The sequence below is a fragment of the Aulonocara stuartgranti genome (genome assembly GCF_965226115.1).
Source record: "Aulonocara stuartgranti genome assembly, chromosome: 5".
Classification (NCBI taxonomy): Eukaryota; Metazoa; Chordata; class Actinopteri; order Cichliformes; family Cichlidae; genus Aulonocara; species Aulonocara stuartgranti.
The window spans coordinates 39,922,501-39,946,491 of NC_138943.1; the positions used below are offsets into that span (position 1 = coordinate 39,922,501).

The 23,991-nt window shown below is 45.5% G+C and overlaps 2 protein-coding genes across 4 annotated transcripts in view; both read left to right on the top strand.

The window, feature by feature from the left end:
• nfasca (neurofascin homolog (chicken) a) overlaps nucleotides 1-23,991 on the top strand; it is a 165,910-nt gene that overhangs the window by 131,189 nt on the left and 10,730 nt on the right. For 2 of the 3 annotated variants that reach the window (XM_082534067.1, XM_082534066.1), the window contains 7 exons: nucleotides 301-327; nucleotides 6,261-6,488; nucleotides 8,692-8,814; nucleotides 13,804-13,950; nucleotides 16,317-16,445; nucleotides 21,714-21,749; nucleotides 22,308-22,377. In XM_082534067.1, the coding sequence (XP_082390193.1) occupies nucleotides 301-327; nucleotides 6,261-6,488; nucleotides 8,692-8,814; nucleotides 13,804-13,950; nucleotides 16,317-16,445; nucleotides 21,714-21,749; nucleotides 22,308-22,377 (760 nt within the window). The remainder of the gene's footprint in view (nucleotides 1-300; nucleotides 328-6,260; nucleotides 6,489-8,691; nucleotides 8,815-13,803; nucleotides 13,951-16,316; nucleotides 16,446-21,713; nucleotides 21,750-22,307; nucleotides 22,378-23,991) is intronic. The other variant, XM_082534068.1, reaches the window with a different exon arrangement.
• On the top strand, nucleotides 17,934-19,273 carry LOC309707378 (uncharacterized protein; the record flags this gene model as incomplete). Its single annotated transcript, XM_082534688.1, has 2 exons — nucleotides 17,934-18,428; nucleotides 18,601-19,273. The coding sequence occupies exons 1-2, from the start codon at nucleotides 18,286-18,288 to the stop codon at nucleotides 19,271-19,273; spliced, it is 816 nt and encodes a 271-aa protein (XP_082390814.1). The 5' UTR covers nucleotides 17,934-18,285.

The following is a 23,991-nucleotide window of genomic DNA, read 5'->3' on the forward strand; positions in this document are numbered from 1 at the left end:
GTCAACAGCTTCAAGGTGACTGTAGGAACAATCATATAAGTATTATTCCTCACTGACCAGCTCACAGTTAAGACACTGTTGTCCTCTATGTTTTCTAGCTAATTTCTTCTTCTGCACCTCCTCATGTGTGTGTTGCATCCAGTGGCAGTGAGATCATATTAATTGAGCAACATGTTACCTCAACCACATGTAGAAACAAACCCGTGGACACTTTGAAGTGCACCTCTGAAGCAACCTTCTTGCTGCCATGTCTGTCTGTCTTACAACTCTCATGTTTTCATTCTCTGTTTTTATTGGCAGAAAACTTTACTGACACGACAGATCTAGGTAAAGGGGATCAAGAAGTGCAGCATGTCTGTCACCTTCTCCCCAACCCCAGCCTATCCATCCACACACTAACAGCAGTGCAGTCCACCTCCATTGCCTGATAAGAATCAGTTCTGCTGCAGGGTGAGGTGCAAAGCAGTGTTAATGAAAATTAGACTTAAACATCATCCTAGAAATGGATGCGATTGGAAACTAAGCTTTTTGATGATCTAAAACGTAGGTTTAAGACGTCACAAAGTGATTTGCTGACTGAACTGCTGTTCGTGCTGCTCGCCTGCCTCTCCTGCATCTCAGCATTGTTTTCTGAGAGTAAAGCTGCTGTCGGGGATTGAATACGCTCGCTTCCCACTTATTGTGTCTGGGATTCACACATTCAGCTGCTGGACTTTTCCCTCATGTCCTGCTAGATCAGTACATACTCTCTTGTAGTCTTCCTTTGGGCAGTGTATATATCTGCTGACCTTTAAATCCAATCCCTGATGGCATGCCTCCACTATACAATCTCACTGCATCACTGCATCGCTGCATTTTTCTGTGTGCTGTGGAACACAAGTTCACCTTGTGCTGGAGATAATGACTTCTCTGTCACTGGATACAGTGTCATGATGACACTGCTGTTTTTGGTGTGGGAAATAAGGGATGATGCACATACGTGCATCCGAAGATGGAGGTGTGTGACAGGTGTGTGTTGGGCAGGACAGACGAACACCATCAGCAGTTGGCATTGCTGCCTTGACTATTCCTCAGAAGTCATGTTGCTCTGTCATCTTCATCCATTGCTGTTCTTCTCTGGATGAATAGCATGTTCAGGAGATCACAGGTAATGTTGTTAGAAGCTTTTGGCTGAGCCGGCCCACCTCACTGAGCTCTCCTGCACATTCTGATATTGCACTAACGGCTGTTTGAGGGCATGCCTGGATTTGATCCCGGTGATAAAAGCATGCTTGCTGGGGGGGGGGGGTTGGTGCTTGGGTAGGAGCATCAGTAGTGGGGCCCTTCACTGGCTGGATACAATCTCAAGTTGAAGGTACAGTAGATTTCTTTCAAGTGAAATTAACCTGAGGTGTGTGTGATCTCCACAAGGAGTCTCCAAAGTGTCAAAAGCTGAAGAAGAAATCAGTGAAACTGCTGGACTGCTTATATGAAAACGTTCTATACCAGAGCCACTATAACACCTTCTGCTAATACCTACTTTAAGAAGTATAAACATCTTGTACGTATTATGTCTAATCATGTTTCTGTGATCTACAATGGACCTCTTGGGGAGAGTTCACACACATGCCTTATTGTTCGATGGTAAATGCAGTGACTGTGCAACCGTATACTGCCTTCCTGATGTCATGACAGAACAAATAACAATTATACTTGAGTTAATCAAACCACTCGTTATAATTCTATCACCAGTGCTGATAGTTTCTCTTTGAGGTGTCTGCAAGAAAAGTTTTTCCCAAAGCAATCCAAGCTGTTTCCCAACTTTCCCTCAAATGGGTGAAAAATGTATCTTTGATCAGGTCTAATGAACCATGTATGGGTAGATTTAGAGTTAGTAGTGACTAAAACGCAGACATATTTTAGCTCTGTACTGACTGAGCTCTTTCCATTTCCCAGTCAGTGCCCAGTCTGTGGGTTACGGCCACCACGGCGTGTCAGTCTAATACCAGTGTTAGATTATGAAAGTGTAATCCTCACGTCAGGAAGAGACTGGGAATCAGTCTTTATGTGTAAGAAGTTATCAGTAAAACAGTTTTACATTTGAGCCTCATTCTGTTAAAAACAAAATGACATAAAATTACCTTCAAGTTTATAAATGTACCAAAAAATATACAATAAATATCTCCATCTCCATCTTCATCCGCTTTATCCGGGGCCGGGTCACGGGGGCAGCAGCCTAAGTAAAGAGGCCCAGACCTCCCTCTCCCCAGCCACCTCCTCCAGCTTATCCGGGGAACACCAAGGCGTTCCCAGGCCAGCCGAGAGATATAATCTCTCCAGCGTGTCCTGGGTCTGCCCCGGGGCCTCCTCCCGGTGGGACATGCCTGGAACACCTCACCCAGGAGGCGCCCAGGGGGCATCCTTGTCAGATGCCCGAACCACCTCAGCTGGCTCCTTTCGATGTGGAGGAGCAGCGGCTCTACTCTGAGCCCCTCCCGGATGGCCGAACTTCTCACCCTATCTCTAAGGGAGAGGCCAGCCACCCTTCGGAGGAAGCTCATTTCTGCCGCTTGTATCCGCAATCTCGTTCTTTCGGTCACTAACCACAGCTCGTGGCCATAGGTGAGGGTAGGGACGTAGATCGACCGGTAAATTGAGAGCTTCGCTTTTACACTCAGCTCCCTCTTCACCACGACGGACCGGTGCAGCGTCTGCATTACTGCAGCTGCAGCCCCAATCCGTCTGTCGATCTCCGGCTCCCTTCTCCCATCACTCGCGAACAAGACCCCGAGATACTTGAACTCCTCCACTTGGGGCAGGAACTCATCCCCGACCTGGAGTGGGCACTCCATCCTTTTCCGGCTGAGAACCATGGCCTCAGATTTGGAGGTGCTGATCCTCATTCCCGCTGCTTCACACTCGGCTGCGAACCGTTCCAGTGCGAGCTGGAGGCCTTCACCCGATGAAGCCAACAGAGCCACATCATCCGCAAAAATCAGAGATGAGATTCTGAGGCCACCAAAGCGAAAGCCCTCCGCCACTTGGCTGCGCCTAGAAATCCTGTCCATAAAAATTATGAACAGAACCGGAGACAAAGGGCAGCCCTGGCGGAGCCCATCACCCACCGGGAACGAGTCCGACTTATTGCTGGCAATGCGAACCAAGCTCTTGCAACGGTTGTATAGGGATCGAATGGCCCGTAACAATGGGCCAGACACCCCATACTCCCGCAACACCTCCCACAGGACACCCCGAGGGACACGGTCGAATGCCTTCTCCAAGTCCACAAAACACATGTAGACTGGTTGGGCAAACTCCCATGCACCCTCAAGTATCCTGGAGAGGATAAAGAGCTGGTCCAGTGTTCCGCGACCAGGATGAAAACCGCATTGTTCCTCCTGTATCCGAGGTTCGACTAGCGGACGAACTCTCCTTTCCAGCACCCTGGCATAGACTTTCCCAGGGAGGCTGAGGAGTGTGATCCCCCTGTAGTTGGAACACACCCTCCGGTCCCCCTTCTTAAAGATGGGGACCACCACCCCGGTCTGCCGGTCCACAGATAATACCCCTGATCTCCACGCAACATTGCAGAGGCGTGTCAACCAGGACAGCCCTACAACGTCCAGAGCCTTCAGGAACTCGGGGCGGACCTCATCAACACGAGGGGCTCTGCCACCAAGGAGTTGTTTAACTGCCTCAGTGACCTCCCCCCCGGAAATTGGCGGGTCATTCCCCTCATCCCCAGACTCTGCTTCCTCCTCGGAAGACGTGTCAGTGGGATTAAGGAGGTCCTCGAAGTATTCCTTCCACCGCCTGACAATTTTCTCAGTCGACATCCGCAGCGCTCCGCCAGCACTATACACAGTGCAGGTAGAGCACCGCTTTCCCCTCCTGAGACGCCTGACGGTTTGCCAGAATCTCTTCGAGACAGTCCGAAAGTCTTTTTCCATGGCCTCTCCGAACTCCTCCCACACACGAGTTTTTGCTTCAGCCATTGCCCGAGCCGCATTCCGCTTGGCCTGTCGATACCTGTCGGCTGCCTCCGGAGTCCCACAGGCTAACCAAGCCCGATAGGACTCTTTCTTCAGCCTGGTGGCTCCCTTCACCTCTGGTGTCCACCATTTGTTTCGGGGATTACCACCACGGCAGGCACCAATTACCTTGCGGCCGCAGCTCAATGCAGCAGCTTTGGCAATGGAGACGCTGAACATGGTCCATTCGGACTCAATGTCCCCAGTCTCCCTCGGAATGCTGTTGAAGCTCTGCCGGAGGTGTGCGTTGAAGATCTCGCGGACTGGGGCCTCTGCTAGATGTTCCCAGCACACCCTCACTACGCGTTTAGGTGCACCAGGTCTGTCCAGCGTCCTCTCCCACCACCTGATCCAACTCACCACCAGGTGGTGATCAGTTGACAGCTCAGCCCCTCTCTTTACCCGAGTGTCCAGAACATATGGTCGCAGGTCTGCTGATACGATTACAAAATCGTTCATCGATCTTCGGCCTAGAGTGTCCTGGTGCCACGTGCACTTATGGACACTCTTATGTTTATTAGTTTCAGATGTAGCCATTCTTGTATTTTGCTTGTTTACATTATTGTATTTTGCACAACTCTGTTGCTTGTGAAGCTCGCACACAAGAATTTCACTCACATGTACTGTACCAATGTACCTGCACATGTGATGTGACAATAAAAGTGATTTGATTTGATTTGATGTTCGAACAGGGTGTTCGTTATGGCCAAACTGTGGTTAGCACAGAAGTCCAATAACAAAGCACCGCTCAGGTTCAGATCAGGGAGGCAGTTCCTCCCAATCACGCCCCTGCAGGTCTCACTGTCTTTACCCACATGAGCATTGAAGTCTCCCAGCAGGACAACAGAGTCTCCAGGTGGAGAACCTTCCAGCACCCCCCCCCCCCCCCCCCAGGGACTCTAAGAAGGCTGGGTACTCCAAACTGCCACTCGGCGCATAAGCGCAGATGACAGTCAGGACCCGTTCCCCGACCCTAAGGCGCAGGGAACAAACCCTCTCGTCCACCTGGAAAAACCCCAACGTACTGGCAGCAAGCCGAGGGGATATTAGAATACCCACCCCAGCCCGCCGCCTCTCACCAGGGGCAACTCCAGACTGAGACAGAGTCCAGCCCCTCTCCAGGAGACTGGTTCCAGAGCCCAAGCCATGCGTAGAGGTGAGCCCGACTATATCTAGCCGGTACCTCTCAACCTCACGCACTTACTCAGGCTCCTTCCCCACCAGAGAGGTGACATTCCATCTCCCTATTGCCAGTCTTGGCAGCCGGGGGTCAGTCCGCCAGGGCCTCCGCTCCTGGCCGCCACCCGGCACACACTGCACCCGACCCCTATGGCGCCTCCTGCGGGTGGTGGGCCTGCGGGAGGATGGACCCATGTCTCCTCTTTGGGCTGTGCCCGGCCGGGCCCCATGGACTAAGGCCTGGCCACCAGACGCTTGCCCTCGGGCACCCTCCCCGGGCCTGGCTCCAGGGCGGGGCCCCGGTAACCCTATCCCGGGCGGGGTAAACTGTTCCCTCGATATTCTTTTCATAAGGGTCTTCTGAATCGCTCTTTGTCTGGTCCCTCACCCAGGACCAATTTGCCATGGGAGACCCTACCAGGGGGCAAAAGCCCCCAGACAACATAGCCCCTGGGATCCCTGGGACACACAAACCCCTCCACCACGATAAGGTAGCGATTCAAAGAGGAGTACAATAAATATACATTCTAATAAATACCAATTCATTAGAATAGCGATTTATATTACAAATAAATATCAACAGGTTCAAGATGATTACAGTGAAAAAATACAAATGATATTAGCATTATTTATCTAATTTATTATTAATTTATCTGAGTCGATGAGACACGAGGATCATAGGGAGGAACAAGACCTAAGAACTAGAAATCAGGAAATCATTAGAAACCCTGAATCAAAGAGCATAAACACTGGGTCCCACGTAGCCTAACACTTTGGACGAAACACATTACGAGACAACATCTGTCCTCCTGATGACAGAAGAATAACGTGCATGGATCCTTGGAATGAGATGCTCTCAAATGAGGACTGTGATCTTGCAGGGAATTCCTCGAGTGTTTCTGCTCAGGGATTCTTTGACTTCTCATGCATATGCATGCGTGTGTGTATACATGCGTGTGCGTATGCATGCGTGTGCGAGTAAGCATGTGTGTGTGCGTCATTGTTCATCGTTGTGTTTGACGTTCCTGCTACCTTGTCTTTAACCCTCTGCTCTCTCCTCCTCTTTTGTAGTCGAGCTTACCGACTCCTTTGTGGCTTCTGGTTTCACTCCTACTCCTACTCCTTTTGGTTATCCTTCTCCTACTACCATTGCTCCTACAACCATTAGTACCTCAGCTACTCCCACTCCTACAACTACGACTTCAACCACTACTATTGCCACCACTTCTACTACTGAGGCAACCACTACCATCCTTCCAATGCTGTTCACCACCAAGCGTATTGACCAGAATGTGTTGGGTACTTGCTGTTGTCCCATTCTAGTTTTACTGTCTGTCTACCATTTGAATTGAACTGTCTTCTCCTACCTGAACAGTAAGCTACATCAGTGTTTCCTTTGATACGCTGTGCTGTACCTGCTGCACAAAAAGTGGGGAGTTGCTACAAAATACTGGGTTGTAGCCAGCAAATATCTTCCTGGTCAAGGAGCGAGAACCTAAACGTTTATTTCACAGAACATGATGGCTTTGAGTTTCAGTAGTTTGATTAGTACTTGGACACTGGCAGTGTTAGGACTGAAGTACCGTATTTTCACGACCATAAGACGCACTGTACTAAAAGGCGCAGTCTCAGTTATGTGTGCCATTACTGTATTTAACACACACATAAGGCGCACTGGATCATAGGGCGCATACAAGTACCGTATGCGTATTTAAAAATAAAGCAGGAGCAAAACTGAGTTTGGTACTCACATTTTTATTACCAGTAATCGTCATCATCAACAACACACAAGCATACAAGTGTGCGTATTTAAAAATAAAGCAGGAGCAAAACGAAGTTTGGTACTCACATTTTTATCATCAATCAAACCCATGGAAGTCCTCATCCTCTGTGTCTGAATTGAACAGCTGCGCTAAATCTCCATCACACATGCCAGGTTCACTTTCTTCACTGTCAGAGTCACTTTCCGTGCCGTGCGGCTCCTCGGAAACGATGCCGGCTTTTGCGAAAGCTCGAACAACAGTGCCAGCAGACATGTTAGCCCAAGCATCTACAATCCATTGGCAAATTGTGGCGTAACTCGCCCGGCGCTGCCTTCCACTCTTGGTGAAACTGTGGTCTCCATCGGTCATCCATCGCTCCCAGGCCGCTCGCAGCCTTACTTTGAACGGGCGGTTCACACCGATGTCCAGCGGCTGGAGTTCCTTTGTCAGGCCTCCCGGAATGACAGCAAGCTCACAGTTCCTTTGTTTCACTAGTTTTCTAGAGTCACAGATTAAGAGCGATGGTGATGCGTGGAAAAAACCACCTGGTCTCCTTACATACACCTCCCTCAGCCACTCTTTCATCATTTCCTCATCCATCCAGCCCTTTTCATTTGCCTTAATGATGATTCCTGCTGGAAACTTCTCTTTAGGCAAAGTCTTTCTCTTAAAAATCACCATAGGCGGCAGTTTCTGTCCATTAGCATGGCAGCCAAGCACAACAGTAAAAGAAGACTTTTCATACCCCGTTGTGCGTATCGCTACCGTGCTGGTCCCCTTCTTCTCCACAGTGTGACTCACCGGGATGTCAAAAGTGAGCGGGACCTCGTCCATGTTTGTGATGTGGCTGGGCTGGATGTTTTTGTCGCCGGTGTGCTGCAGTAGGAGCGGAAGATGGCCAGCTTTTCCTTATAATCCGCTGGAAGTTGCTGCGCTACCGTAGTCCTGGTCCGGATGGAAAAATGGCACCGTTTCATAAAAAGTGAAAGTGAAACTGCTTTTAGTCGAATGGTGACCGTCGAAACGCTTCTCCCGCTCGTTCTTTGCTCGATGATCCACCGCTCGAGTCTTTCCTCCAACTCGGGCCACCTCGCCTTATGTCCGCGGAAACTCAGCTGCGTTTTCTTGACCTGCCGGAGCTCGTTTTCTAGCTTCCTCCATTTGCGAACCATCGATTCGTTAATCTTAAATTCTCTCGCCACTGCTCGATTTCCATGTTCCTTCGCGTAGCTGATGGCCTTCAGTTTAAACTGTGCTTCATAAGCGTGTCTCTTTGCCATTTTCAGGGTTGTGCCCACACTTCACCCTTTAGCGTTCTCATGGTGTTCTCTACTACGTCCTCCTTACATCACACAGGGCGCACTGCGCTATAGGGCGCGCCGTACTTTTTGAAGAAAATCTAAGACTTTTAAGTGCGCCTTATGGTCGTGAAAATACGGTAATCGCTAACTCAGAAGTAAACATTACAATTCATTCATTCATGAACTTAAAAAAACTATGCAGATATATTTGGGTGGGGGGGGGGGGGGGGGTGAATATAGTTTAATGCTCTTAGTTTGATTTTGAGCAAAGCATGGAGTCTGTTTTGTTGTAGGAAGACTTGTGCAAGGCTAGCAGTCTGCACGGGTCCAAACAGAGCCCTGTGTGTGGTTGTTGTAACTGTGCCCTCTCTGCCTCTTGCTTCCAACTTTGAACCCTTTGTCCCCTACCCCACCCCCCACCTACCCTACCTTGTGTAGTGGCTTCTGGGCGAGAGATCTGGAATTTGACGGTGGAGCCTAACAGTAACTACGCTAAAGTCAGCTGGACGCACAACTTCCCGGCCAGCAGCAGCGATTTTGTACTAGAGTTCACTCTGGACAGTAAGAAATCAGACCAAGCTCAAACTGCGCTACTGAGATATAAACTGTGAACTAAATGTTCTGACTACAGAGTAGATCTACAAGGATAGTGAAGTAAAACCGGAGCTTCAAGGTGCAGAGTGTAGGTGGAGCTGAACAGGTAAAACCAAATGTTATCACACCATTTGTACATTATGGGAATACAGGACACTACAGCCTGGTGGCAAGGAGGAGCCCGGATCCAGGTTTGAAGTTCTCATAAGCATCTTCAAACCGAACATTAGAATGAAATAAATAGATGTAGTCAACATAAACGTCTGTTTGATACTGTGTGTGCAAGCTTGAGGTCAGATGGTTCAAATTGGCTTCCTTTTTGCTTTTTATAAGTGCATTCTTTTGCTAACAATTCACACGTAATCAGCTTGAAAAGACCTAACAATATATCATTTAGCTGCAGTAACACAATCTATAGTTAGATTTTAATGTGACTGGATGAGAGGAAAACATCTGGATGTGCAGTAGCAGTCTTGAAAATGTTTTCCAGATCAGCATAATATTGATTTTAGTCACAACAGAAATGGTACATCTCAATGTAATTATATTCAGATGAAAGATGACATTTTGTTCCATATACTTCGCAGTTACACGTTAACTGAGAGCCGTTTTTAGGCAGCATCTGCAAAATTATTTTCCCTCTCACTCTTTGGTTCTGCCTGTTTGAGTGCACCATGTGCATGGATCTATGAGTTCTGTTGCCTTTCTTTGCGTTGCTTTTGTTGGCCCGGCGCTGGGATGGGCTGCTTTCTTTGAACGGCTGTTTAACTGTGTCTTTGTTGCTCACCAAGGCTGCCATACTCACCTGCTTGGTATGAAGTGCTGTGTACTCTGGCTTTTAATCATCCCACCTTTTCACAGAGCAAAATTGGGTAGCTCTGATCAGACATCTCAGTTACTGCTGTTTGCCTCAGCCCAGTCTATAAAGTCTGGAGCAGAGAAAGGATGGAGATGTGTTTGTGTACTTGTGCTGAGATTTTAATTATTAATGTCTGCGTGTGAGGAAAGGAAGTGATGTGATTGGTCTGATGCTATCCACTTCTCTCACCCATTCCTGCACTGTCAGGCTGTCAGGATGTGAGATCTAGACTTTTCTTTCATACAGACTCTTGATCCGTGGTAGGTCATGTTTGAGGACACAGTGTATGTAACCCTGATAAGATAAACCACAGCAGGCCTAACGGGAGATCTGTCCAGCCAGGGTGTGTTTGTTTTTAGGTTGACTGAGACAAAGGAGACGCTTCTTCTCTCATTTTTGAGACAACAGGGATGTTTACTTACTATGTTTCAAAAAACATAGTAAGTGATATAAATAAATCTTAACCTCTTCCAACCTATTGTAGAGTAAGATGAACTCGTGTAAAGTAGTAAAGCTGTTTATAATGTGTGTTTATTGATTTTATTAAGACTCTTTCAAAAGAGTCCACATTTTTTTTCGTTTATTAAGTTTTTTTTGTTTGTTTCCAATTGAGAATTAGCTAGCTACTGGAGCTAACCAGCGCTAACTACAACCCAACAGTAAACAGGAAGTACCAGGGCTGGACTGGGACAAAAAATGGGCCCGGGCATTTTGACTAGAGACCGGCCCCCCAGGTATTATAGGAAAAGCCATGAAGCCTTTGAATGAAAACAAACGCTGCTGTGACAGTGATGCACAGTCTTGTTGGTATATGTATGATTTCTATACGTTTGACATCAGATTAAAACTTTGGTCGTAAGATTCAGATAATTATTTCATAAAAGTGAGACAGTTTAAATGAGAATAAGAAAGAAAAGTATTTCTTTGTGCCCCCCTCTCCCTGTTAATGCCCTACCTGCCCCCCTTTGCTAGACCCGCCTCTGCACAGTTACCAGCTGTCAGCTGCTTAGAAAAGGATCCTGGTGTTATTTGTCTCTCAGAAACAGTTCATAACTTCAACTCATTCATATCAACCCTCTGCTGGTTTCCTCTTTCTGGCGCAAAGTGGGTGATAAACAAACAAGAGCGAAAAGCCAATCAGCTGATCACTGATCAGTTTCATGACTGAAGTAGCAACAGGAGAGAGAGGGGGGAGAATGAGAGGAGAAGAAGGCAGCTGTGCAGCAAAGACAGAATAACTCCAGCTTTGTGTCTTTTTCCATTGTAGCTGAAGTCCGGGACAAACGGTTCCTTTTCACCTCAATATGAAAGGTGTAATATTTTCTCTGACTGTAAAAAGTCAGCATAACGAAAATAAACTGCACCTAAACTTGGTTTATATCTGACCCAGATAGACTTCAGCTCATAACTTCTTACTTGAAGTTCAGTTCACCTGACTCTCCGCTCGGCGGCCGCCTCGGGTCTCTCCTGTTCTGCTGTTGTACTCTACTTTATACGGTTACAAAAACAACAAAGAAAGAAAGAAAACAAGAAAACAAATCCCAACAGGGTTTTAAATGCATTGAAGAAATTGTATTGATACTATCTCTACTCAATACAGAATGCATGTAGGTCAGGTCATAGACTTTACGACATTACGACAGGAGTGCATTATTGATGCTGGTGGGTTAGGGCTACCGAGAAGGCCCCGCTACATGTCGCTACAGGTCACGAACACATCCCAACACACTGCCCGAACAGGTTACTAACCCTGGACAACCTGTCCCCAGAGTTAAGGGACGTATCAGGCAGAGCTAGCCACAATAACTGCCACAAACTGCCTTTTTATGTTTGATTGTTATACTTAAAAAAAGAATGTGGAGAATATATTGTTTAGGAAAAGGATTGGGTTACTTTGATTTTTTTACAGCTGCTTGAAAACAATAAACTAGCATTTAAATACACTGTTTTCAAATAGGGCTGACTGTCATGAGGATAATTATTTAGCCACATACACAAAAGAAAGACGTGGCAGATGGATATCATTTTACAAATGACAAAAAGCCTTTCTCATAACACTTCACTGACTTTTGTCAAACAGCATGTTCTTTGTGTGTCTGTGCTTTCTTTGGCTGGTTTGAGGACTGCTGTAGCATGGCTTGGTAATCACCCATGTTGGATGACTTTCACTTTGTGTGGCTAACAGCATGGTGCATGATGTCACTTCATGCTGCCTCTTCAGAGTGTGTCTCATTGGCATGACAGACGTGTTTCTGCTGAAAACGTGCAGGCTGTCATCACTGCTTTCTGCCTGGACCTTAGAGATAGGAGGGGGTCTGGTGTCTAACTGAGACGAGCAATGTTTTGCCACCTGACATAGATTTAACTCAAAGTGCTTACATTTTAAAATCCTGTTTAGTAGCATCTTCTCTCAGCATGGAGCTTTGTGTCACTGGGTTGGTTGTTTGGTTGCCGTCAATAGACTTGCTGTTAGCTGACTAGTAACAGAACCAATAACCTGGGGAAAAACAGGGACAATAAAAGCAGTTTAAGGGGGTCGCTTTTGTTCTGCACCTAGCTGCAACAATGGGTTTTAAATCAAGCCTATACTGTCCACTTTCACTTTATCACTTAAGCAGTCAGCGGTTCTTTGTTGTTTGGCTAGCTGCACTGACTTGGGAAAATCTGCCTGCATTGTTCGGGCTACAAAGTACTTTTTAAATGAAGACTGTTTGGATGAGAGACCAACTAGCTTGAGCCCAATACTGCAGCCTTTCCTCGACAGGCCGGGTGCAACGAGCCGCACAATTAGCTTGAAAATAAAGTGTTCGCAAATTATGATATAATATATGCGCTATTTTATATAATAAAATATGCTCTTTTTTTCCCAAGCACATCAAACAGTTCACTGTGTTTCTTATTAAAACACGATCCAAAATCCTGACCTTCATGCGCATGGTCGAAGGAGAAAAAGCCTCCGTGTTAAAGTCTCCTTCGCCTAAATGTAGGTGAAGGAGTACTCCAGTCTCCAGGGGTGTGGAACCTCCACAAAGTCTCGGGGAAATATGCCGACGCGAGAACTGCTACATAATGTAACTGGACATACAACAGCTTGTGGACAAAGTTTCCAGTTTAGATGTTATTCTTTTTTGTTGAGGCACCTTAAGAAGTTAATAGAGACAATACAGTTCATCATTTCTTTAAGTAGTCAGTATACCGAGCCACACTCGCTTCCAGTGATCGCTGCCCGAAAGTGATTTCCAGAATTTTTCAAAAGAATGATTTCTGGAAATTAAACTTTTATGAAAGAATATCAAGTAGTTTACAGCCAAAAATAACATTCCCATTGTAAAGTAGCTGCTGCAAAGTGACTTTTATCCAGGTAAAAAGTGTTGTTGACATTAAAAATGTCTTATTTGAAGAGAGATGGAGGGTATCAGACATTGAAACAAATGTAATATCGCAGTTGTATAAACTTACCTGATAATCTTGATAATGCTTTCCTGTGAAAGAACGATGCAGACAAACCCCGCAGAATTTCAAAGGTCTGCTTATGTCCCACGGAGTTACTGGTTTTGTTGCTAGTTTGTGAACATAAACTAATGCAGAGTAGATCTATTGATGGTAACCAGCACCAACGTTGTGTACTGACAGAAGACGGTGCTGAACATGTTTTAAAACATGCTTTTCAGCCGATTGTATTCCAGTGGTTTTGCTTGACAGACAGTGGTCCTTGTGCCTCACTATTCCACTACTAGCAATGATCAGGATTCTGCAGGGAACTTGACCTTGAAGAAAAAAGTAGTCAGAGGGCCATAAAACAGTAAGATTAATCAGAACATATTGTCTGAAGTGAGAATTTCATAAAGTGTTGTGGCCAGGCATACATACTGTTTAATCCATATGTTTTACTAATTTAAAGAGATGAGTGAATCTTTATGGCCACTGTGGTCGCAGCATTGCTATCAGCCTCAGTTCAGCACCGCCACCCTGCTATCAGACAACAGCAGTCTCCCTGTAAAGCACTGTGATGCTGCAGACTGTTGTATGCCCGGTTTTAAAGTGGAGCGAAGGCCACACCCCTGGAGTGTGATTGGCCTCTTAATTGTGTTTCCAAGGTAACAAGACGAAGAAAGATGTAAAGAGTCAACAGCCCCCCATTAATGTGGTGGATCTCATCCCAGGCGTCGTGTATCACCTGAGAGTTTACTCCCATCTATTCAACAGTGTCAGCAGCAAATCTGTCACCTTTAAGACCAAAGCAGGTGAGACCACACCTGGCCGTGTGGAGCAAGGATGGGAGCCAGCTGGGCTCCTCTACGTATTTGACACAAGTAATATCTACACTGACTAAGTCAGTGCAGGGCGGGTTGTCACGGTTTGTTTAATTGATATCTGTCTTGTTTTTTCCCAGCAGTAAACCTTCTACATTTGAAATGCCTCAGATTTAGAGGGCTTGTCTTTAGAAATGGAATCTACATGACAAGAAGTACAAGTTAGTTTAGATCGTGTGCTTACTTCTGGTAGTTCACGGCCCTGTGTTTTTAACCAACTAAAAAGTTCGACTTTAAAGAGATATATTTATTGCTTCTGTCTTGTGTGTGTGTAAAAATTAGAGATGGCACGATACCACTTCTTTATGTCCGATACCGATATCATAAATTTGGATATCTGCTGATACCGATATGAATCCGATATAGTGTGTTTTTAATCAATAAAACTGTTTTTTTAATATCTTGCTGCATTTTGTTCATACTCAAGTTTAAATAAACAACAACACTAAAGCTATTCTGTTATACCTGTATGCAAAAAATGCACTGCACCCAAAATATTTCACAGTTCAGCAACACTGATCAATCTAATAAACTTAAACCTGCTCCATCCTTCCTATTCTGGTATTTTAAAGAGTACTTAGCATAAATATTAAGCAACCTAACTAATAGGGTTCCAACTCCCAGCAAAAACAAAAATAGGGAACCACCCCCCACCTCATGATGCTTAATCGACGTAATCAACTTTAATTTGATGCAGTGTGAAAAAAAATGCACAGAAATCAATTATTTTTCAAGAATAATTAAATAGATTCAACATCTTTCTTGCACGTTGTCACAAGTTTTGTGAGGTGCTTTTTTGATATTTAATGGATCGGATTACATTTTTTATTTTTCTCTGATATCCGATCCAGTAATTTAGGTCAGTATCAGACTGATACGTAATATCGGATCGGTCCATCTCTAGTACATATATCTGTATATATATGCAGATATATGTTACTGGTCCAAAGTTTTAGAACACCACTATTTTAATGCCTCATTGCACTCTGAAAACAGCTCTGGCACTTATGTTTTGGGTGGTTGATGGGGCTGCAGGGTGCTGTGGTAGCTGTTTTGGTTCAGGGGGCCTCTCACTGTGTACAAGTCACCGACCCTGGATCCACCAAAACAGCCCCTTCAGTAGTCCAGTGTCGGTGTTTCATGGCCCAGACGAGCCTCTTTGTCTCATTCTGACGTCTGGCTTTCTTGCTGCAACTCGTCCTGTCAAACCTGCAGCTCGAAGTTTCTCTTCACAGCTGAAACTGAGACTTTCTCACTACGACCACGATTAAACTGCTTGAAGCTGTTGTCCTGTGAGCCGCCGTCACACAGCTGTTAACTCTCAGAAACTTGTCCTCTGATTCAGTCGTGTCTCTGGGTCTGCAGACCTCCTCCTGTCACAGTTTCTGAGCCTTTGGCTGAAGGAAGCTGGACTCACTGTCTCTCTGCAGGACAGACCTGCATTTATAAGTGTTATGATGGTCTGTGTCTCTTCCATTGTTAAATTTTGTAGCAACACTCTACTTTCTGGAGTACTGTTCAGCTGATGCTCACGAGAGTAATCCAGAAAAGCTGGAACAGCTGTAGGAAGTACCAGCAGCAGCTTTCAAGGCTTGATCAGCCTCCATTGCTGCAGAACAGATTTAAACTGTTAGCCCATGTTGTCCCTGAAAAAGGCCTTTTCGTATGTGCACATTAGTTTTCAGTTTGGGGTAAGCTTTGTTTTTAACCACTTCCCTTTGTACCATTTCGATCTATTCGTTGGACTTGGATGACTTGAACTGCAATAAATTACTGGAAAAATCAGGGTGTTCCAAAACTTTTGACCAGTGCGGTATCCTTCTGGTGAGTTAAGACTAATGACTAAAACAAGCTGTCAGCTCAAGTCCCAAATATGGGACATGAACATGAAGCTGGGATAAATCAAGCACCGGTAAAAATGACTGATCTTGGTAGGCGGTTGGTACAGTTTGTCAACCAGCAGAGAAACTCCTCATGCAGGCTTACACAGTGACTGTGGCAGCTGTGAAACAAAGTCCCTGACTTGTTGGGAAAAAAGTACATTTTTCAGATTAAATCACACAGTGTGTGAATTTTTAGGCAATCACTTGACATGGACAGGATCATGTTCACTGCATCATCCTCACTGTTTTTGGGGAAATGATGACATATTGGTTCTGAGCTGTTGACGTCTGCTGAGCGCTCTGGGATGGGTTAGGGGGTTAACCCTAACCCTCCTCAGATAAATACTAACTCTCTTTGCGTTCTTCTTTCTTGTCCACTGTCTCGTCTTGTTTGTCTCTCTGACACGACTCCAGCCTACATAGACCAGGTAGACATAGCCACGCAGGGCTGGTTCATCGGATTGATGTGCGCCATCGCCCTTATCATCCTGATCCTCCTCATCGTCTGTTTCATCAAGCGGAGTCGTGGAGGAAAGTACCCAGGTAAGCTTCCCACAGCATTCTTATGCAAGTCTATTCTCTTGAGTGAAATCGTGCAGACAGTGGGAAGAAGTGATTATTGAATTTGTGGCGCCACACAGAGACTGAATATTCTTTAATGCCGAGAGGAAGAATATGTCAGTAATGTCACAGTTCATCCAGGTAGTTTCCTTTAAGAAGATCAATGGTCTTAATGGTCTTGAGAGTCGTGGGTATTTTAGCCAGTGCTGTCATATGTGGCTACAAGGACATAGTTAGAGCTAGTTACTGATTCCATCTCCCACGCCTCATGCCATTACACGTCTGGGTGGAAGGATGTTGTTGAGGTTTCATCAGCAGAGCATTTTCTGAAGCATCTGGGTTCAAGAAGCAGGTCTGTGTATTGTAGTGAATCAAACCTTCAACAAACAACAAGCAGTGAGCCTGAAAGGAATCTTTGCTCTGAGCGAATGTAAGCTAGTCTTACTTTGCTGTGTCTGCACCCAGGCAGAGGTCTGTTCTTGCAGCTCCTCTGGTGACCAGGTGATGATGCATCTCATGCAAACATTCAGCGTGTTGAAGGTGCTCTTGTTTCCTGATGGGCCACTAAACTACCACCTTGACTTTTTCCGTCTGTCCACTGAATTCAAGGAATGCCAGTGTGGTGTGAAGCTGTCTGCTTTGACATACAGTCTGTTTTCCCAGGACTGTGGCTGGGCCTGTGTTTCTGTGCTGGTGCCGTCCTAACACAAAGGGATTTCTGAGTAATACAAACAGACACGTGTGTGTAGAAAATAAGAAAACAATACCTGATTGATCTTCTTTTGCTGTGGATTGTAAATATGTGCTCTTCATTGGCTTAAAGTATAAATAAATATTGTTTTACTGAAGCAGCTATGACGAGAGGAAGAACAGCTGCTTACCAAAGGGCGAGTGGCACACTGCGCTGTGAACTCATGTGTTTACCTTTGACAACATCAAAACATGAATCAATATTGTCATGCACTTTTTTAAAGAAAGGAAAGCACACTGGTCTTTTTTATTTAAATATTTCTTTTGATAAGTGAAAATGGGTGGGTGGTTTCAGACGGGGTCTCTGGACAAGACAACACGAGGTGACTGAAGTCTTCTTAGATATCTTTCAGCGCAGTATGGAGGAAGAGCGGTCAGCTTTCCATTTGTTTCTCACTCTGACCAAGAGATGATGATAAAGATGATTCCTTACATCCAATTTTGTGAAGACGGCTGCCCCGCCTAGAGGTTCAATACTGAGCTTTACAGAACTCGTTTGTTTTAACCCTCCTGCCATCCTTTAAAAAACTCACACCCATCACCCTAGGGACCATTCTCAGCCACGCCATAAAAAGACCATATATCCATATTTTATTCCACTTTAAATTAGCCAACCTTGTAAAACTACTTCTCCCTGAAATATTCATGTAAAGTTTTAATTATATTTTCGTTGTTTTAACCCTTCAAATCCCAGTGTTATTACATGCCATTTAAGCCACCGCTTCCGAGTATTTTCCTCTCCAACGTCAGGTCCATAACCAACAAAATCGACGAACTGAGATTACAAATTGCAGTCAATAAGTGTGTACGGGACAGCAGCATAATATTACTCACAGAGACTTGGCTGCAGCCATCAATTCCGGACTCGGCTATTGAGCTAGCAGGCCGCACGGTTCACCGTCACGACAGGAACGGCCACTCCGGTAAGATCAAAGGAGGGGGTTTATGCATCTACACCAATGACAGCTGGTGCAAAAACACAAAGACTGTAGACAGCCACTGTTCCCCGGATTTGGAATACTTGACTGTGAAGTGCAGACCTGTCTACATACCTCGCGAGTTTACTGTTGTCATGGTAACGGCCGTGTATGTACCACCCGATGCTAATGCTAACTCTGCCATGGAGGAGCTGCACAAGACAATAAGCAACCAGCAGAACTCCCATCCAAACGCAGTGCACATTATAGCTGGGGACTTCAACCATGCTGATTTAAGGTCAGTATTCCCCAGATTTGAACAGCATATTAAATGTGCAACGAGGGGGGAAAAACACATTGGATAAAGCCTACAGCAACATCCAAAAAGGCTACAGAGCAACCCCTCTACCACATCTAGGTTTGTCAGACCACATGTCCATGCTGTTGATCCCTGCATACACTCCCATTAGGAGAAGAGCCCCCCCAGTCACAAAAACTGTGAAAACCTGGCCAGAAGGTGCATCACATCAGCTGCAGGACTGTTTTGAAAACACGGACTGGAGCGTGTTCGAACATCAGGACCTTGAAGAGCACACAACATCAGTGCTCTCATATATTAACTTCTGTGTCAACAGTGTCACTGTGGACAAACGTCTCCGGGTGTATTCCAACCAGAAACCCTGGATGACTAAAGAGGTCCAGGTCCTGCTGAAGCAACGTGACGCCGCTTTTAGATCCGGTGATGGTATGCAGTACAGTGCAGCCAGATCTCAGTTGAAAAGAGGCATCAGAGAGGCCAAGGCAGCGTACAAGAGAAGGATCGAAGACCACTTCACCACCAACAACTCACGACAGGTATGGCAGGGAGTTCAGCACTTAACCAACTACAAACCTGGCAATACCACGTTGACTGAGGGTAACGCGGAGCTTGCAGAGGAGCTGAACCACTTCTTCGCACGCTTTGAGGTGAAGGGACCAGAGGCAGCAGCAGCAAAAACATCGGACAGCAGCAGCCCAAGCCTCATAGTGCAGGAATATGAGGTGAGGCGCACACTGAGGGCAGTGAACCCCAGGAAGGCCAGATGGGGTAACCGCAAAGGTCCTAAAAGAGTGTGCAGACCAGCTGGCTGGGGTCTTCACTAAGATCTTCAACACTTCACTGTCCCAGTCCTGCATCCCGCCGTGCCTAAAGTCAGCCACAATTGTCCCACTGCCAAAGCGTACTAACATTAGCAGCCTCAACGACTACCGACCAGTTGCTCTAACACCTGTTATAATGAAGTGCTTTGAGAAACTGGTCCGACGTCACATCATGTCCTGCCTGCCACCCACACTCGACCCGCTCCAGTTTGCATACAGAGCTAACAGATCAACTGAAGATGCCATTGCTACAACGCTCCACACCACCATCTCTCACCTGGAAGTGCAGGGCCGTTACGCCAGGCTGCTCTTTGTTGACTTTAGCTCTGCTTTCAATACGATACTCCCGGACAGACTAATAGATAAACTGCTGGAAATTGGACTTCCTTCCACCACCTGCCGCTGGATCAGAGACTTCCTCTCAGACCGTGTACAGAGAGTTAGAGTGGGGCCTCATCTTTCCTCAGCCCTCAGCCTCAGCACCGGCTCTCCACAAGGCTGTGTACTGAGTCCCCTACTGTACACTCTGTACACACATGACTGTGTTAGTTCCCACCCAGACAACACAGTCATCAAGTTTGCAGATGATACCACTGTGGTGGGGCTCATCTCAGGGGGAGATGAGACTGCATACAGAGCTGAAGTTCAGAGGCTGTCAGATTGGTGTGCAGACAACAACCTGGACCTCAATACCACCAAAACAAAAGAACTGGTAGTTGACTTCAGAAGGAGGAAGTCCGAGCTGCAGCCTGTCAGCATCAACGGGGAGTGCGTGGAAAGGGTCTCCAGTTTCAAGTTTCTGGGTGTGCACATAGACACAGACCTCCAATGGAGCTCTAACACCTCTGCGGTCTTAAAGAAGGCCCAACAGCGTCTCCACTTTCTGAGAATCCTCAGAAAAATGGACCTGAAGAAGGAGCTGCTGACCGTCTTCTACCGCTGCTCCATTGAAAGTGTGCTGACATATTGCATCGGTGTGTGGTTCTCCAGCTGCACCACAGCACACAGAAAGGCACTCCAGAGGGTCATCAACATGGCCCAAAAAATCATTGGACATCCTCTTCCCTCCCTGAAGGACCTGTACAGCACTCGCTGTCTCAAGAGGGCACGCAGCATCCTACGGGACTGCACACACCCAGGACACCGGGTGTTTAAGCTGCTGCCGTCTGGCAGGAGGTTCAGGCTGCTGAGGTCCCGAACAAATAGACTCAAGGACAGCTTTTACAACAGGGCAACAGCCCTGATCAATGCTAACAGCTGACCTGACTGGATACCTCCCTGGACTTTTTAGGGGGAGGTAACAATGTTTAAAACGATAACAATAATATTTATATTTATAACAAGGTGCAATAATAATTAATGTGCAATAATAACAGTGTGCAATACACATACACTTATTCTTCTTTTTTATACTAAGTTAATATACTGTGTTGTGTTGTTTGTTACGTTGTGATGTGTCATATCGTGTCGTGTTGTGTTATATGTAGTGCCGACGTAGGACAGTTTTTCCAATTTCATTGTACTACTGTACTATGTATGACTGTGCAATGACAATAAAGAGTTATCTTATCTTATCTTATCTTATGAGCGCCCTGTGTTATAAGCCCCAAAAACCAAAAAACGAAACTAAATATTTCCACAAAAAACCAGTTGAAGTAATATGTGATTGTCATTATAAGTAGGCCTTTAGATGGACCAAAGATTGGCACCAACATACATTTTGACCTGCCATTATTTTTCTTGCATTTTTTTTGCAATTTAAAAATTAAAACTTCAAGGCCCTGAGTCTTCATTGACATCCAAGAAAAGAAGAAAAAATAAAATCATATGATGATAATTTGGGGTTGAAAAATAGCGTTTATAATGGAAGTCAATGGGCAGAAAATGGTCCCCAGGGTGATGGGTGTGGGGATTTCTGCTGCTCAGCCATTTTAGGCTGATTTAAGGAATTCACACTGGAATATTAACATTGACAGGTAAAAACTATCCTGTGGCAAGTTTGGTTATATTCCACTGAACACAGTGGAAATGGCAGCCATTTAACACATAGCAGTGGCACAAAAAGGTCCCAAGAAGGCAGGAAGGTTAAAGGAACAACAACAAACCTTTGGGAACAGGAGGAAATGAAGAGGGGTGAATATCTGCTGTGAGGGATTTGTAGGTTTCTCTTTGCACAGCTTGTTGTTGTTAGCAGCCAGAGTCGCAGCAGGCAGCCTGACTCCAGCTGATCAGTCAGTACTGGGAGGACAGCCAGCTGCTGTGTGCATGAACAAGTTGGAAACAGACATGACAAATATGATGATGGAAAACTCAGAATTTAAAATCAGGGTTTCGAGGTTTTACAGCATTTAGCTGGATTGCTGTTTTGTGTATTATAACGTAATGGTCATGAATGACTTAAATCAGAGTATTGTTAATGTTTTACAGTTTTTGTAATGTCCAGGTGGTGGCTACATGAGCTGTTTCACAAAGGCTCTGGGTAGGTGCTGACTCAGTGACAAACTAATATAACAGACCAGTGACCAATAACAGAGACTGACTTCAGTGAGGCATGTGGAACTAAAACTAAACGTTTTTAACAAATCTGACCAACTCACAAAGCTACTGAAGAGGATCAGGGCCACTGGGAAAGAGAAAGAAACCTTTTCCCCAGTGGCCCTGATCCTCTCTCTGCAAACCCAACATAATGCAACTGCTACTAAAACAGGCTTGACTGTCCCTTCACATAAATGCTCTGTGTTCCATGTTCCACTCGGCCTGAAGAAATGTCACTAAATGACCTGAACATGTGAATTCTTGTTTAATTGGCAGCAACTGAACAAAGCCTTGGAGTGAGCTGCTTCATATAGGACGAGCCCACACTCGTTGTTCATACACTCTATACACAGTACACAGTGTAAACTTAGTATGTGACAACTGAAAGCAACTAAACCAGCAGATGGGGACTAACTAAATGATTGTATTTTCAACATAAAGCCCTGAAAATCTGTTGACTCGAACAGCTGCAGCCTAACACCTTTGTTGTCTTCCTTGCCAGTGCGAGATAAAAAAGATCTCCCCTTGGACGCGGTGGATCAAAAAGACCAGGATGGATCCTTTGATTACCAGTAAGTATAAATAGCTTGTTCTGCATTACTATTCCTGTTATATGCTCATGTAAAGCTCGTCAGCAGTTATCAGTCACGGTGGTCTGCAGCCCCTTCAGTAATGAACCTGCATATGTACCAACGTTACATAGCCTGAGTTTAAAATTTAAGCAATAAAGAACTGAACCAGAAACACTATAAGACCACGAAGCACTGCTGCTTAGAGGAAAGCCAAATGAAACGTCTTTCAACATTTGAATTGAAATGGCAGCTGTGTCCAGCTTCTTTAATTATTACTGTAAAAGCATCAGCCCAATGTTGGTGCCAGTTTCTAAAGGGAGTTCAGTCTGAGTACACCTACAGCTGAGCTCTGTGGGGAACAGCATGCACAGGGGTTAGCTCCGTGTTAGCGCCTTTCTGTTGAGGCCAGGGTTAGGGTGAGGCTCCTCCTACTCTGTGACTGATTGATCCTTAAGACTAGAGTGTTTGAAGTGAAGCGTGATGTGTACATAAAGCTGCTCACTATTCTAACAACATACATGTGAATAACTTGTAAACACAAGTTAGTGTTCAGACCACGTCTGGCACATTTTTCTTGCACATTCTCCTTGCTGGTAGTTGGTTAGAATAGAATAGGATAGAATAGAATAGAATAATCCTTTAATTGTCCCACAAGGGGAAATTTGGTTGTAAGTGTAGCTAGTTATGAGTAAAACTTCTGGAACAGCAATAACACAAGTGCAGTAAAGTGTGTGTTGGAGTGTGTGCACATTCAGACTGGTGTGCGCGACTCTTTGAAGGAGCAGAGTTAGACGATCTCCTGACCCAGCTACACCCTTTATCTAGTTTGGAACACGTCCGTGTTTCTCTCTGAAGTGCGCACACAAATATATTCAAACTCGATACCATGTACTGTGTAAAGGCTTCTGTGTAATGTCAAGGACATGTGGTAAGTTGCATCTTTTGCTCCTTCCAGGTTCCACTGAGCTCTGTGGCCTCATTCTTCTTCATGACGAATGAACCTGTCCCTTAATTTGCCAACAGTCCCTTTAGACTAAAGACCTTTTAAGTTTAACCTGCTTCCTAAATCTGAAGTGGACGTGTTCTAACTGAGCTGTGTGAGAGGGCATCTTAACTTTCATCACCACAACTTTAACATCAGAATTTCATTTGTGACCCCGGGTCCTAAATGGGTCCATTAAATCACACAAATGGGTCCCACATAACGTTCATAACTGGGCTTGTACTTAGAATGACAGCTGCTGTTTTTTGACTCACACTGTGTGTTCAGGGTAACTTCGAGAGGTGCAATGAGCGTTTGACCCCAGCATGCTGTGCTTAATGATGTGTTTCCTCCTCCAGAACCTGTTTTCTGTCAGTGAACAGCTCAGGGTCCAGCCCATTCAGCTGTGTGTTTTTACACTAACCCATGCATGCACAATGTGGAACTTGTCTTCCTTCCTTCCTTCCTTCCTTCCTTCCTTCCTGCCGTCTTATGTGGTTCCTCACATCTTGTCCCTCTCTCTCCCCCAATGCTGAAATGGGTCATCTGTCCCTGACAGGAACGAGAACGAGAACAGGTACTTTGGTTTTCAGCAAAGTCTTTTGGCCTGAGCATGTAGGGGTAAGCGGTGT